Genomic DNA, 16,442 nt, shown 5'->3' with positions numbered 1-16,442 from the left:
AACAAATTGATCATAACTTATGCTACAGTTTTATGAATTCGAAAACCCCCAAATCAGAAACATCCGATTGCGTAGTGATCACAATCACGATCGGTCAAAAACCAACAAAATCAAAATTTCAATTCGATATCAGCAGAAGAATACATCAAATTCAACGAGATGATGAACGTACAGGCGTTTGGTAGAAGTGGAAAAGAGAAGGTCCGAGAAACTTCTTCCGTTTCAGGAAAACTTCATCGGCGAAAGGACCGTTATACGGACGCGGCTGGTGATCGAACGGCGGAATCTGCGGCGTCGAAGTGGAGAAATCGGAGTAAGGAAAGCGCACGGCGATGATGAACACCGGAAGAACTCGTGAGATTTTCAATTGCCGGAAAACTGACCTTCGACGGCGAAGGGAAGAAATGAAAATTTTTCTTTCTTTCCAAAACATCTCGACCAATGATGTGAAACCACGACACATGAGAACTAGGCTTGGATCAGTTCTCATTTAAAATCATAAAATTTGATCTAAGCTCACTATTCACTTTTTTATTGATTTTTTTGGACTTAGAACACATCATGTGTTCCCCGTTAATGATGGCCTAACAATGACCACTAAATAATTTAGATTACCTCACCACCACCGTCACCGTATTAAATGCAACTTTTATGTATATACAGATAAGTTTCACGCATTTGGAAGAGTAGTAGGAGCTAGGAGTATGTGTATGTCACACAATTTTCATAAGAAAGGAATAATATACATTTCTTTTATAGAAGCAAATGGAAATAATGTGAAGAAAAATCCAAGATCTATTACAAAAATTAATTGTTTTTTTTTTTTAGGAAAGACAAATCGATATTATTAGTAGTTAGCCGATAAATGCCGAAATCGACTCAATTATACATGTAAGAAAAAGAAAAAAAAATCAAACACCATATCCTTTTCTTTATCTTCAGTAGATTGTCTTTTAATTTTCTTACCAATTTCGATTTTTGACACAATCAATTGTTAATATATTTACCTAAAATAGAATTTTGCATAATATTGTCAGATCTTAACGCTGTTAAAATTATAAACATAGTAGATAATCTCATTTTCTTAGCCGTGTATGTAAAGTTATAATTATAATTTATAAACATAGTAGATAATCTCATTTTCTTTGATTTTTTATTTACTAATAGTCTTTTACCACTTAATTATGCCGTGTTGCCAGCTGTATACTACTCTCTCTCTCACACACACAACACTCAAGAGAAAGGGAAAAACTTAAATTTTGCTTTTTTAATAAATATGGTTCATTCCTTTTTTTTTTTTTTTTTCTTTTTCTCAAGAAGAAGAATAAATATTTTGTTATATTTACTTTTTGAATGAGCAAAAACAAAAGGTTATGCTTTTATGATCCTTTCTTCTTCTTCTTTAACTTACTTTACATTTTTTTTTTTCTGTATTCTCTTCTATCTTCCTCGATCTCCGCCGATTCCATCGTCTTAATTTTGTCTTTCCCTTTCTCTCTTCTGTTACCCAAAAGAAAAAAAAAACAAACCTTTTCTTCTTCTTCCTCTTCTTCTTCTTCTTCAATGCCTCCTTAAAACCCTAGATCAAAATTCTCAAAGGCGGCTGCTTTAAGCTCAAGTTTTGATTTTTTTTTTATTTTCTCACTGAAAAGATGATGACTTCTCATCTGGGTATCCTCTGTTTCTTCATATCTTTACTGGGTTTTCTCAATTTCTCAGTTTCTCAGAACGGTGTCGATGATTCGACTATGAAAGCACTCAAATCGAGTCTGAATCTCACATCAGACGTCGATTGGTCTAACCCTAACCCTTGTAAATGGGTTTCTGTTGAATGCGATGGGAGTAACCGTGTCACTAAGATTCAGCTTAAACAAAAAGGCATCCTTGGTACTCTTCCTCCTAATCTTCAGAACCTCTCTGAATTGGTTATTCTCGAGCTCTTCCTCAATCGAATCTCTGGCCCCATTCCTGATCTCTCCGGTCTCTCTCGTTTACAGACGCTTAACCTACACGACAATCTCTTTACCTCCGTTCCTAAGAATCTCTTCGCCGGTATGAACTCTCTTCAAGAAGTGTATCTCGAGAACAATCCTTTATCACCTTGGCAAATTCCGGATACCATCAAAGAAGCTACCTCTCTCCAGAATCTTACACTCTCCAATTGCAGCATTTTTGGGGAGATCCCAGATTTATTCGGTTCTGTGTCACTTCCAAGCTTGAAGAATCTTAAATTGTCTCAGAACCGTTTACAGGGAGGGTTACCGCTGAGTTTTGCTGGTACTTCGCTTCAGACTCTGTTCTTGAACGGTCAAATGAGTGATTCGAAGCTTAACGGATCCATCTCGATATTGAGTAACATGACTTCGCTCGTTGAGGTTTCTCTTCAAGGAAATGACTTCTCAGGTCCAATTCCTGATCTCTCTGGTTTACTATCTCTCCGTGCGTTTAATGTTAGAGAGAATCAGCTCACTGGTCTTGTCCCTCAGTCTTTGATTCGTATGAATACGCTTGCTACTGTGAATCTAACCAATAACCATTTTCAAGGACCTACTCCGTTATTTGGTAAATCCGTTGGTGTTGATATATTCAAGAAGACGAATAGTTTTTGTACTGATGCACCTGGTGGTCCGTGTGATACTCGTGTTGATATTTTGCTCTCTGTAGCTGAATCATTTGGATATCCAGTGAAGCTTGCCTATAGTTGGAAAGGAAACGATCCGTGTGTTAATTGGGTTGGGATTACTTGTTCTGGAAGTAACATTACGGTGGTTAATCTGAGGAAACAGGGACTCTCTGGTACAATTTCCTCGAGTTTAGCCAATCTTACTTCATTGGAGACCATCAATCTTTCTGATAATGATCTCTCCGGGCCTATACCGGCTGAGCTTACAACGTTGCCTAAGCTTAGGACACTTGATGTGTCTAACAACGATATCTTTGGAACACCGCCAAAGTTTAGGGAGACTGTGAATGTGGTGATTACAGGGAATGCTAACATCGGGAAGGATGGACCTAGCAGACCGAGTGGTACTCCTGGAGCTTCACCAGGAGGTAATAAACCTTCAGGAGGAAGTGGTGGCAGTGAAACTTCTAAGAAATCAAGCAATGTCAAAATTATTGTTCCTGTGGTCGGTGGAGTTGTTGGTGCATTGTGTCTGGTTGGGCTCGGCGTGTGTCTGTACGCGAAGAAAAGGAAGCGACCTGCTAGAGTTCAGAGTCCATCTAGCAACATGGTGATTCATCCGCATCATTCGGGTGACAACGATGACATTAAACTCACTGTTGCAGCTTCTAGTCTTAACAGCGGCGGAGGAAGTGATAGCTACAGTCACAGCGGAAGTGGGGGGAGTGATATTCACGTTGTGGAAGCTGGGAACTTGGTTATATCGATTCAGGTTTTGAGGAATGTGACGAATAACTTCAGCGAAGAGAATATTCTTGGGAGAGGTGGTTTTGGGACAGTTTACAAAGGTGAACTTCACGATGGAACAAAAATAGCTGTGAAGAGAATGGAGTCTTCGGTTGTGAGTGACAAGGGACTTGCTGAGTTCAAATCTGAGATCACTGTTCTGACAAAAATGCGTCATCGTCATCTCGTTGCGCTTCTCGGGTACTGCCTTGATGGGAATGAGAGGCTTCTTGTCTATGAATACATGCCGCAGGGGACACTGAGTGAGCATTTGTTTCATTGGAAAGAGCAAGGGCTAAAACCTCTAGACTGGACTAGACGGTTGGCGATTGCACTGGATGTAGCTCGAGGTGTTGAGTATCTGCACACACTTGCACATCAGAGTTTCATCCATAGGGATCTAAAGCCATCAAACATCCTTCTTGGTGATGATATGCGCGCTAAAGTCTCTGACTTTGGGTTAGTCCGTTTAGCTCCTGATGGCAAATACTCCATCGAGACTCGAGTCGCTGGGACTTTCGGATATCTTGCCCCAGAATACGCAGGTTTGCACTTACCCAAATATTGTTACAGTTTCATACTTTGGCCGTTTTGCTATTAATCCAAGTGTTAAAGTTTCATGATTTGATCCCCCAGTGTTAAAGTTTTGTCCTTTGATCGTTTCGTAATTGCTCTATACTCTGATTTTTGGCAGTGACGGGAAGAGTGACGACGAAAGTAGACATTTTTAGCCTTGGAGTCATACTTATGGAGCTAATCACTGGTCGTAAAGCCCTGGACGAGACACAACCCGAAGACAGCGTCCATCTAGTCACATGGTTCCGTCGGATAGCAGCCAGCAAGGAAGAAAATGCCTTCAAAAACGCAATCGACCCAAACATCAGCCTAGATGATGATACTGTAGCCAGTATTGAAAAAGTGTGGGAGCTTGCTGGTCATTGCTGTGCCCGTGAGCCTTACCAAAGACCAGACATGGCTCACATTGTCAACGTTCTTTCTTCACTCACCGTCCAATGGAAACCCACTGAGACCGACCCCGATGACGTCTATGGGATAGACTACGATATGCCACTTCCACAGGTGCTCAAGAAATGGCAAGCTTTCGAAGGACTTAGCCAGACTGCGGATGACTCGGGATCTTCCTCTTCGGTTTATGGAAGCAAAGACAATACGCAAACAAGTATCCCAACTCGTNCATTAAACTCACTGTTGCAGCTTCTAGTCTTAACAGCGGCGGAGGAAGTGATAGCTACAGTCACAGCGGAAGTGGGGGGAGTGATATTCACGTTGTGGAAGCTGGGAACTTGGTTATATCGATTCAGGTTTTGAGGAATGTGACGAATAACTTCAGCGAAGAGAATATTCTTGGGAGAGGTGGTTTTGGGACAGTTTACAAAGGTGAACTTCACGATGGAACAAAAATAGCTGTGAAGAGAATGGAGTCTTCGGTTGTGAGTGACAAGGGACTTGCTGAGTTTAAATCTGAGATCACTGTTCTGACAAAAATGCGTCATCGTCATCTCGTTGCGCTTCTCGGGTACTGCCTTGATGGGAATGAGAGGCTTCTTGTCTATGAATACATGCCGCAGGGGACACTGAGTGAGCATTTGTTTCATTGGAAAGAGCAAGGGCTAAAACCTCTAGACTGGACTAGACGGTTGGCGATTGCACTGGATGTAGCTCGAGGTGTTGAGTATCTGCACACACTTGCACATCAGAGTTTCATCCATAGGGATCTAAAGCCATCAAACATCCTTCTTGGTGATGATATGCGCGCTAAAGTCTCTGACTTTGGGTTAGTCCGTTTAGCTCCTGATGGCAAATACTCCATCGAGACTCGAGTCGCTGGGACTTTCGGATATCTTGCCCCAGAATACGCAGGTTTGCACTTACCCAAATATTGTTACAGTTTCATACTTTGGCCGTTTTGCTATTAATCCAAGTGTTAAAGTTTCATGATTTGATCCCCCAGTGTTAAAGTTTTGTCCTTTGATCGTTTCGTAATTGCTCTATACTCTGATTTTTGGCAGTGACGGGAAGAGTGACGACGAAAGTAGACATTTTTAGCCTTGGAGTCATACTTATGGAGCTAATCACTGGTCGTAAAGCCCTGGACGAGACACAACCCGAAGACAGCGTCCATCTAGTCACATGGTTCCGTCGGATAGCAGCCAGCAAGGAAGAAAATGCCTTCAAAAACGCAATCGACCCAAACATCAGCCTAGATGATGATACTGTAGCCAGTATTGAAAAAGTGTGGGAGCTTGCTGGTCATTGCTGTGCCCGTGAGCCTTACCAAAGACCAGACATGGCTCACATTGTCAACGTTCTTTCTTCACTCACCGTCCAATGGAAACCCACTGAGACCGACCCCGATGACGTCTATGGGATAGACTACGATATGCCGCTTCCACAGGTGCTCAAGAAATGGCAAGCTTTCGAAGGACTTAGCCAGACTGCGGATGACTCGGGATCTTCCTCTTCGGTTTATGGAAGCAAGGACAATACGCAGACAAGTATCCCAACTCGTCCATCTGGATTTGCTGATTCGTTCACTTCTGTGGATGGACGTTGAAGAAGTCAAGATTGCGTTTTCCGATTACCTTGGAACTGTTAAAAACGTTTAAGTAGAAGAAGCATTGTGTGATAAATCTCTCTCTCTCTCTCTCTCTCTCTTCTTTTATTTTCTCTGAAGCATTTACTTATGACTTCGTTTTTATTTACTGCAAGCTTTTGGTTAGTGTATCTATTTATCTACTTTGTAGTGTTTATGCAAAAGATAACGATCTTTGAGAGGCCTCTTACATATGAAGCTCTTTCTTTCTATATTTTGAGTGTCTTACACGTTTCTTTTTGTTCAAATTATATTTAACCAAATCGTAGCTGAAAAATCGATCATAGTACTTCTAGTTTCCTGTTTAATCTTTTAATGTATTCAAACTTTTTCCACTAAAAATAAAATCAATTTCCTACTCCTAAACCGTAAAAGCTGATACAAACATTATTTCAAATTCACTGCGTTTATATAAAAACTAACGGAAAATCCGATTGGATTATTTTAACTCGAATTAGATGTTTGTGTAATTTTGTGTGTTTTGAATATTTACTTCATGTAGAGTGGACAATTTAGGTTGGTGAGTCAAAATCTAATACAATAGACCCATACTAAGGGGGTGTATTCAATTTGAATTTTAAGTGATTTGTGTAAAATTTACAAATTTTATGTTATTTAGTTATGAATTTTAAAAAATCTCATAAAATCCACTATTATTGAATTAAAAATCTACCTTAAAATCCACTGTTTTTTAAACAGTTTATAGATGATTTTTTAGTTAAAAATACATAAACTCAAATCTCATAGTTTTAGGTAAAAATTTAAAGAATTTTACAATAAATCATATCAACTTGCTTAAAATAATCAAAATCATTTAAAATCTTATGAAAACTAAAATCAATTGGAATCTTAGATTGAATACACCCCCTAAAAGAAACCTACATTATTTTGGGTCAGAGTTTTGGGTTTTCATGAAATTTCTCATTTGGTATCATTAAATACTTATTTAAGCTTGATAGAACTTTATCCAGTTTTGATGTAGTATATTATGAAAAAATATCATTGCATTTTAATTAATTTAATAACTAACAAAAGAAAAGTTTATATTGATTTATAAAATAATAAAATAATATTTTGAAATTATTTAAGAAATTTATTTAACATATTCTATTTATTGTTTCATAAATCTCATTAAACAAAAACAAACTATTTAATTAGTTGACAAAAAAAAATATATATTTAATTCGCTAAAACTTAACTTTTTTACACACAATATTTCCTATATAAACAGTGTATTAAGTGTATAACATAGACTAATCATATCAAGATCTACATCTACAAAGACAATTTCTTTTTTTTTTAAAAAGAGAGAATTTACCTCATTCCTTTTTTTTTTTTATTTTTGGTTCTACAAATATATATTGCCCAGATTCAACATTAGGGGTGGGCAAAAAAACCGAAATCCGAAAAACCGAACCGAACCAAACCGAAATAATTGGTTTGGTTTGGTTATAGTTAAATTTAAAAATCCGTTTGGTTTTTATTTTAATTAACTATTTGGTTTAAGTTTGGTCTGGTTAAAAACCGTAAAACCGAATGGTTTTTTTGGTTTTTTATAGAATTTAAGATAATTAAATATATTAGTTTCTCCAGCTTATAAATTTATATTGTATAACAATATCAGTAATTTTTTTTATTGGGCTTATAATTATTGATCTCCAAGTTTTTTTTTTTTTTTTTTTTTTTTCTGGTTTTCTTTTTCAATAGCCTTTACTTTTTAAAATTTTAATTTCAATTAAGTATTTGGGTTTACAAAACTATATTTGGATTCTATTTTTTTTTAAATTATGTTTAGGTTTTACTTTTATGCTTATTTTTTAGTTATGTATCAACTATCTATTTTTTAAAGTATGGAATAACAGTTAAAAACCGGGACCAAACCGAAACCAAACCAAACCGTTATACGTATGGTTTTTATATGGTTTCATTTTTGTAAAACCGAAAAAACCATAAACCAAAAAAACCGAACTGTAACCAAACCGAAAAACCGAATCGAAACCAAAAAAACCGTAAACCAAAAAAACCGAACCAAAACCAAACTGAAAAAACCGAACGCCCACCCCTAAATCAACATGGAGCCCAATGTTTTTGGAAGGGTTTTGGCTTCATAGAAAACAAAGAAGCAAATAAAGCAAATCCAACAAAGTTTCTCAGATATTTGAATCAATTTAAATATGAGTTTACTGAATTGAAATTGGTGTAGGACGATTAAAGAGTATTGGAGTGGGTTAATCTTTACACTATGAATACAAGAACATATTGTTCTTTGACATAGAATTTTAACCTATAAATAAAATTTTAACAATATACATATATAATCTAATTGTAAATTTGGTGTATAAAGTTAATATATACTAACATGTTATACCAATAACTTCAATGGTGTTAATACTAACACCAATCACTATTGTAATTTGGTATATTAAGATCTTTAAAGTTCTAAACACGATCACATCAATTTATAATACCGATTCAAGGGTCAATACAGGTTTTGTTGGAAGATTTTTTTTAGATTTTACAGAATTTATAATTAACGAATTTGATATTATACCCAAACCAAAATAGTGGTACCGATTATGGGTCTACATCGAAGTAAGAAACTAAGGAAACTAAATATATAACATTATAAAATGTATAGAACTAGGTTTTCATCCGCGGTACACCGCGAGACTAAATTACAAATTATTGTATTTTAAATAATAATTTTTAATTTATTTAGTTTTCAAATTCCCAATTAATTAACATTTTTTTTGTCAACTCCCAATTAATTAACTTTTGTCCACTTAATTTATAATTTTGTTTAGAATGTTTTTCTTCTTCTTATGTTTTATACAGTTTATAACCTAATTACATCAAATTTATAGAATATAAAATTTTAGTTTTGTTTTGTTTTCTAGAATGAAACAAAGGTATATGCCTATATGGTATGTTAGTGTAAAGTTAATTTTTCCAAACTATGATTACAAATCTTTAGTATATGAAATAAACTAATAGTTTTCCAGGCGGGTTAAACAACATGTTCAAAGATTTTTAATCTACAAAAGCTCATCATACGAAACCCGTGAAAGTAAAAATAATATGTGAGGCTAAAAATCACTTTTTATCGAATTAATTTTTCAATTTTTTTATCAAGTAAAAAATATAAATATTTTATTAAAATTTATATCTTACACGAGAGATCAAATAATATAATTAAAGGACTCATTTATATTTTCATGATTTTTGTATTTTATATATGATAATTATATCTATATAACCTGATATTTTCAGATTTTTACCAATATATCACATTAATATATACATACATACTACAATAGTTGCTGATCCGTTTTTTTCCCGAGATGGATACGACATAACTCCATTTTCAAGAGGCTTTGGGATGTCAAAATAAATTAAATGCCACATCTTTTGTGCTTGCATCTTAGGTTTCCTGATAATAAAGTCAAAAACGCACCAAAAAAACTATTCAGAAACATAAATTTGTTTTTAATAATTTTTAGAGATAAATCTATTTTAAAATAGAGCACTTTATTTACCATAGATATCAAAACAACACCATTGTCAATCAATAATCAACATACTAAGAATAACAAAATCTAAAAAAAATATGTCTTGAAGATCTAAAATAGAGAAAGAAGCGCAAAATCAAATTTTGTCGTGTTATCGTTCTAGTATAATGTGTTTTTCTTTTTTACTAATGGGAAGATATATATAGCGGATCAAAATGATTAGGAAGATTAGTTTTAAATACATAATAAAAATAAATTTGTGAGCAAGCAATATCTTTTATATTTTATTATCATTGCATTGAACAAGATATCAAATTGAATGGTAAATATGTTTGTTACCTTTTAAAATCATACAGTTAGTTTTTTTTGAATGATTGTTTAAATTCAGACTTTATGTAGAATAATTACACCGAAATTAATAGTATTTGCTACTATAACAGTTAACCGAATTTATGTAAAACACTTAGTTTTTATTAAAAAAATCGAATATTAGGTAGAGTTATTTAAAACAAAAATAATGTCAATGACATGCTTGTAAATAGGTTCCAAATCCAGGATTTATTTGCTAAAAGTCTCCAAAAATGTATATATAAATAAATAAATTTAAACTATTATTTTGTAACTAACAGATCCAAACTTAGGTAAATATTTTCCCGCATTGTACAGCGTGGATCACTATTTAATGCTTTTTTTTTAAATGTCTTAAAAATATTTTCATTAAATATAGATAGTTTATTAAGTTTGATAAAGTTATAAAATACTTTTGGATGGTAACTAAAACTATGGAAGATTCGATCAAAGTATTTATAAGTATTTATAGTTTTTATAAGGTTCTAAAGTTCTACAATATAATGTAAAGAAAAAACGTTTTGCAAGATATATATAAGGTCTTACAAAGATTCTATAAAAGTTTACAAGGTATTTATAAGGAATTTATAAATTCAGAAGATTTTATGTATAGATACTAGGTTTTACCCCATGGTACACCACAAGTCTATTATTTTGTTGATATGATATTGTAATAGTTTAGAGGTGCTTGTAGTCGATGTTGAATTGCATCTATATATATACTGTTAACGGTTGTAGGTAGAGTTTTGTATAAACTCTTGATTCGCAAGTTGAGAATATACATTTTACGATTTGTTAGTTATGATTTAGGATGAATGATCTGGCATATTCTTATTATGATTCTCAATTGATATTATTGGATTAATAGTGTACATTTAAAGCTAATAAGATCTTACCAAATATGTAATCGTTTATTAAACGCAAATTAGATATTTTCTAAGATGTATTCATCTTGAATTAGTTACTATATTATAAAGATGTGATTAAGAGGATGTGATTACATAATTTGGGTTATCAATTCTTTTTGTCAAACTCGGCCCTAAAAATTCGGCATGCAAAGTAGATCTTTCCTAAGATACAATGAGCATTAATTGACATTAATTGGATGTAAATAAGTACGCTATGAATTCAAAACTGGCCCAAAATATTCGGCAATCTTAAGGAGGATCCGGATATATGAATCGGTTATAATTTTAGTTAAAACCTGACCCGAAGTTGGCAAAAAGTGATGGCATCCTATTGTACTCCAAAAATGTATTTCGAGCTTTATATGTGGATATACTTGTTTGGTTACAAATATCCTAAGACAATTTTTAATATATATCCGTTTATAAAAATTCAAATCACATTATATGCTAAAAAATCTAAAATTGTATTAACTTTATGTATTAAATAATAATTAAAATAATTAAATATAAGATTAAATAAAAATGAAAGGAGAATTATATTTTAATATGACATATTGATATAAATTAGATAGATATATTTTAGGAAATTAATATTATCAAATTAGGAAATAATTGTGTTTGGTGGTAATGATTGTAGAGAATTTAGTTGGGATTTGTTTGGATACAAAAATAAGAGAGGATGATATAAATTTGTACTTCAAAAATGTTAAGATAGATAGTTTTTGTATATTTTTATAAAGTCATATACGTATTCAAATCATTTTTAGAGACATTTTTGATAAGATTTTAGAGAGGGAGCATTTTTGAAAATTAGTATTGACAAAATGAACATTTTGGGATTCCTCCTAGATATTTCTTTTTAAGATCGTTATGTAGCATACATGTTTAATATTTATGAAAAATTATTTGGTACTAGTATCATGAATCTACCGGTTTTTCAAATATTGTATGAAATATCAATCAAATCAATTTTAGTGTTCCATACAAGATTTAATATCTTTTAGTTTTTTGCACCTTAATAAAAAAAATTATTAAGTTATTTTCAATCTCATTTTCTATCCAATAAATTAAAGCTTGTAATGAGATTGATTCCTCTTAGTTTAAATTATACTCACAAAGTATCAGAGCCACATGAGATTATCGTTTATGGTTGAGATTGATTTCTCTTGGTTTAAATTATACAATCATGAGTCATAACATGATGAAAGTTCTCTAAACGATAAAGAAAACCTTCCTCATGTCATACTCATACTTACACAGTATCAGAGCCATTATGTCACACAGTTCTCTAAACTAGTTACCATCTGTAGAGTAAATATCTTTTACCTGCCATTCAACAACATGAAAACAACTTCATTAATATCAATGATACTCGGAGGCCTTCTTCTATCTTCCACATCCATTATACACGCACAAACATCTAATTTGGGAAAAAGACATAATTTAGTTTTACAAAGTGTTTCTAATCTATTTTTGGTAAAGTGTTAATCGTTCTTTTTTATGTGAAGGACCAGTATACAAAGTTCCATAAATCCTAAAAAGAATCTAATTTTCCGAACACAAAGATACCCATTAAGTATATTGACGGATTGTTCCAAAATAATATAAAATCTATTAAAGAAATTCTTACCGAAAGAGATGAGATGATCTATTCTTCCACGTTTTATGTCATCCAAATCGTCGAACCGAAAGTAATTCTTGGGACTCAATGATTCGAGCAGGTACATTGTTGTTCTACCCGTAAATTTAATCTGATAGGGTTGATGAGTGTTCCTCTCCTCCACGGTTAGATTGATCACTTTGAAATTTCTAATACTGTACCATTCACCATCGTCTATATATTTAGGAAGGTTAGCGAGTGTATCGGGTAAATAAGGAGCTTCAATTGTGTCACCCTTCACAGTTTAACAACAATTATGTAAGAAGTCTTATATACAATAACTGTTAGAACTCGAAATTAAAGTAAAAATCATTCAACTAACGACTATAACCTTTTCATCCACAAGAAGAAGAACTCGCTTGGTAAAGAACTCTCTGACTCTCCAAGAATGTAAGACCTTGGCGTTGATACACCAATTAGTTCTTCCGGGAAGCAGATCAGCAATATAATCGAATTTCATGGTTTTCTCAAATTAGTTTTTTTTCTTGATTCTTCTCTGTTATCGAAAACAAAAAGGGGATTTTTGATTTGAAAGAATACAAAGAGTCACGACTAAACGTTGCGTCTTAATCTTTTTAGTTTCTCACTTTAGTCGGATTATTAAAAATACTAATATTATATAAATTAATATAGTTTTAGTATAAGATTTGTCACACTTGTATGTAGAAAATATAATTTATGTTAAAATATTGCAGATGTTCTCATGTTTTTATTTTTAAAAACTAAACACTTAGATATTGATATGTAAAAAGGTAATATTATTAAGGGGAAAAACTAAAAATCGGATGTCAATAGTATGAAATGAAACGTTATAGTAGATATTAGATGATTAAAAGAAAATCATATATTTTCAAAGACTTCTTTGAAAACCACATTAAGGGTTTTGTTCTGACATTTCCCTTCTTCATTTGTAATCAAAATCTTCAATCATTTTCTGCTTGTCACTCTAGAAAATGCAACGTATAGTTGTCCATGTGTAAATACGGGCTTGGGTAGATACAATCCAACATGTTCCAACGTCTGACCTTGGCTTTTGTTTATAGTGATCGCAAATGCAAGAGCAACGGGAAACTGACGACGCCTCATACGAAAGGGAAACTTTGCATCCGGTGGCGACACAAACATCCTAGGGATAAGAACTTTATCGTTGACATTTCTTTTACCTGTTACAATCCTTGCTTCAATAACATGATTAGCCATTTGAGTGACAATCAATCTCGTACCATTGCATAAACCTCCTTTAGGATTAATATTCCTAAGCAACATGATAGGTGCTCCCTTTTTCAGCGTCAAAACATGGTTAGGTAATCCAGAAACGTGAATACTGTTTAAGAATTCCTGAGTGTATATCATATCGTCGTAAGCACTTGTATCGGAAGTCTCGATGCTGTCTGAACTCAAATAATGTCTCTCTTCCCCTGGATATAATAAAACCAAAATAAGAAACCGTTATATTGAATTTTGTTTGCCAAAAAAAAAATTGCACTCTTAATATACCTGGAAGTTGAGAGAGCATATATTGATTTATTTTATCGACGTCATCATTTCTTGGACTAAGAATAGCTCTTTCGCAAAAGAATTTTGCATCGGTCCTTGTTGCAAATGATGTACCGTAAATTTGTTTAACAATTGCTTGTATAGGATTGTCACATGCAGCAATTACTAAATCCCCGGGTATTTCTATTTCGACCTCACCACTGTTAGGTTCGTTGATCTTGCCATCCCCAATATCGAGTAGCCATTTTGAAAACGTAGAGAGAGCATCTGCATCCTGACTATTTTTGGCCTTGCGAAGCCTCATGTTTTGTGTAAGCCGAAGTATTTTACAACTATCCCAAAGCAACGATGAGTTTATAGAAGCTAACACTGTGCCAACTCTACCAGCCTCTGGTACAACCGGTAGAATTTGTCTAAAATCACCCCTTAAAACAAAAACCTTACCTCCAAAGACCCGATCACATTTCATAATATCTCGCATACTCCCATCCAAGGTTTTGAAACAAAATTTGTTCATCATTGGAGCCTCATCCCATATAATGAGCTTTGCTTCGCTAATTAACTCGGCAAGATGTGATTTACCATCTATTGAACATATTGTATATTCGTCCACATGGATGGGTATACCAAATCTGGAATGAGCTGTCCTGCCACCTTTCATAAGTAAAGCAGCTATACCACTCGATGCAACACTAAGAACAATATCACGCCTAGATCGAATATCAGCACCAAGAATACTCCACAAGAATGTTTTTCCAGTTCCACCAAATCCATGAACAAAAAACATACCTCCCTTATTAAAATTCACAGCTTCAATAATTTCTAGGTAGACACTTCGTTGTTCATCGGTTGACATACGTAACAACCTCTCTAAATCCTCTCTTTGTTCATCACGCCTGTAGTTTCTCTCATCTATCAGAAACCTATTCTCATTATTATCCATCACAGATTGGTCTGGTTTAGGCATATTCACAATAGTTGACAGAGAGCTTCCATTGGACCGCATAATCATTTCAATCTTAGCTAAGCATAGGTTTGTTATCTGATCCTGACTTAACATTAGACCTGCATTTCAGAGTTTTTTTTTAAGTTGACATATTTATGATCAGAATAATAATCATAGACGTTCGTCTACATCGATATAACTTTATATTTTATTATATATATATTTTATAAAAAACTATGTATTTACCATGGTTTTTCGTACGATTCCTTTGCAAATACAAAAAATCTTCGCACAATATATCTTTTGTAGCGACCCAGAGATCGAGAGGCACTGAAACACTTTTCGAAAGCAATAGTATGACAAACAACTTCCTCAGAAACGGCCCAAAACACCACATACTTGCCTCTTTTATAGCTAGAATATATTCTATGTCGTCATCCAATAATCCCAATGCAAAGCAGGCATCTTTAAATTCCTTTTACAGTTTACCTTTTACCGTCTTTAAAAAGTCAAAACTTGTGGCCCCTGGAACTGTATTAAGTAGAACTCTCAAGTAATACGCCGGGCCTATAGAAGGTGGTACATATGTAATTCTGCCTACTGGAAAACTTTTTCTTCTCTTAGATCTTGGTTGCCATATTTTTTTACTATTAATCCACACAAACATGTTGAGAAATTCAGCATAAGTGAGACTTCTACCTTCCGGATATTTTTTATTGCATTCCATCCAGGCCAACAGTTTAGATCTTCTGGCTGAACGCTTCATAACATCTGCAATAGGAGCATCTTCGTTGTAAACTACTAATTCCTGTCCAGGAAGATGAAACAGAAGTTTTTCAACGGGGGTAGTACGATAGCAAATCGGAAAAGCCAATATCCGCCAAGCTGCTTCACATGCAGAGACATATCTAATAAAGGAGTAATACTATTAATAAATATTAAATTAATAGGGTTAAATTTACATGAAATTAATAAACAGGCATACCTGCAGTTGTAGAATTTATTGATTTCATTTTGATCGTCTTCCTCTCCTACGTTAGCTCTAATATAATCCGGCCCTTTGGTAATATACTTGAAAAGATATTTCACTGAACGTGACTGATTACACCACTCAACATTAATATGAGCACGATAACGGATAGACAAATCCCGGTTGTACGGAATTACAAAGCTGTTATCACAATCAAAACCTTTTTTATGCACGAATCTCCCGTTTTTCCTCCGTTTGTATATTGGATAACCAGCATCATCGACGACTGTGTTTACCATGAATGGTTTTGGAAAAAATTTAGTGCACTTACCATTATTCATGCAAACACTTCCTCTATTATGAATACCACAAGGTCCATGAATCATAACATCAGAAACAACTTCATATACGTACTTGTCCAGTTATTTATCGGGAATCTCAGTGCTTATGAATCTATCAATGTCTTCTGGTGTACGCATTTTATAGTCTGGATGCAAGAATAAAATCATGTGTGCATGAGGCAGACCTCTCTTCTGGAATTCTATTGTATACATAGCTGCACACACACACAAAAGCCATTT

The 16,442-nt window shown here is 33.9% G+C and overlaps 2 protein-coding genes across 5 annotated transcripts; one reads left to right on the top strand and one right to left on the bottom strand.

Moving 5' to 3' along the window:
* On the top strand, positions 1,364 to 6,237 carry LOC104779508 (receptor-like kinase TMK3). Of its 4 annotated transcripts, none has more exons than XM_019244437.1 (3): positions 1,364 to 3,312; positions 4,649 to 5,290; positions 5,440 to 6,237. In XM_019244437.1, exons 1-3 carry the CDS (start codon positions 1,653 to 1,655, stop codon positions 5,982 to 5,984), a joined length of 2,847 nt encoding a protein of 948 aa, XP_019099982.1. In that variant the 5' UTR covers positions 1,364 to 1,652; the 3' UTR covers positions 5,985 to 6,237. The 4 variants fall into 4 exon arrangements, with proteins under 4 accessions (XP_019099982.1, XP_010502174.1, XP_019099981.1 ...); XM_010503872.2 differs by lacking the exon at positions 4,649 to 5,290 and adding an exon at positions 4,104 to 4,573 and having other exon boundaries at positions 1,364 to 3,954; positions 5,910 to 6,237; XM_019244436.1 differs by lacking the exon at positions 4,649 to 5,290 and adding an exon at positions 4,104 to 4,589 and having other exon boundaries at positions 1,364 to 3,954; positions 5,926 to 6,237.
* LOC104783444 (ATP-dependent DNA helicase PIF1-like) lies at positions 13,376 to 16,160 on the bottom strand. The gene is made up of 4 exons (XM_010508601.1): positions 15,877 to 16,160; positions 15,591 to 15,799; positions 13,946 to 15,010; positions 13,376 to 13,866 (listed from the first exon to the last, which is right to left on the bottom strand). The coding sequence occupies exons 1-4, from the start codon at positions 16,158 to 16,160 to the stop codon at positions 13,376 to 13,378; spliced, it is 2,049 nt and encodes a 682-aa protein (XP_010506903.1).

This window comes from Camelina sativa, chromosome 4 (assembly GCF_000633955.1).
Source record: "Camelina sativa cultivar DH55 chromosome 4, Cs, whole genome shotgun sequence".
NCBI lineage: Eukaryota > Viridiplantae > Streptophyta > Magnoliopsida > Brassicales > Brassicaceae > Camelina > Camelina sativa.
Note: the sequence above shows the minus strand (reverse complement) of the source record. Positions and strands in the feature narration are given on the sequence as shown.

Excerpts from the sequence above, each read along its gene's own strand:
- LOC104783444 (XM_010508601.1), bottom strand. The coding sequence starts at position 16,160 with ATGGTAAACACAGTCGTCGATGATGCTGGTTATCCAATATACAAACGG. Across the intron at positions 15,800-15,876 it reads AATAAATTCTACAACTGCAG|ATATGTCTCTGCATGTGAAG; the intron begins GTATGCCTGTTT and ends CTCCTTTATTAG. Across the intron at positions 15,011-15,590 it reads CAATAAAAAATATCCGGAAG|GTCTAATGTTAAGTCAGGAT; the intron begins GTAGAAGTCTCA and ends TCTGAAATGCAG.
- LOC104779508 (XM_019244437.1), top strand. The coding sequence starts at position 1,653 with ATGATGACTTCTCATCTGGGTATCCTCTGTTTCTTCATATCTTTACTG. Across the intron at positions 3,313-4,648 it reads TAGTCTTAACAGCGGCGGAG|GAAGTGATAGCTACAGTCAC; the intron begins GAAGTGATAGCT and ends ACAGCGGCGGAG. Across the intron at positions 5,291-5,439 it reads TCTTGCCCCAGAATACGCAG|TGACGGGAAGAGTGACGACG; the intron begins GTTTGCACTTAC and ends GATTTTTGGCAG.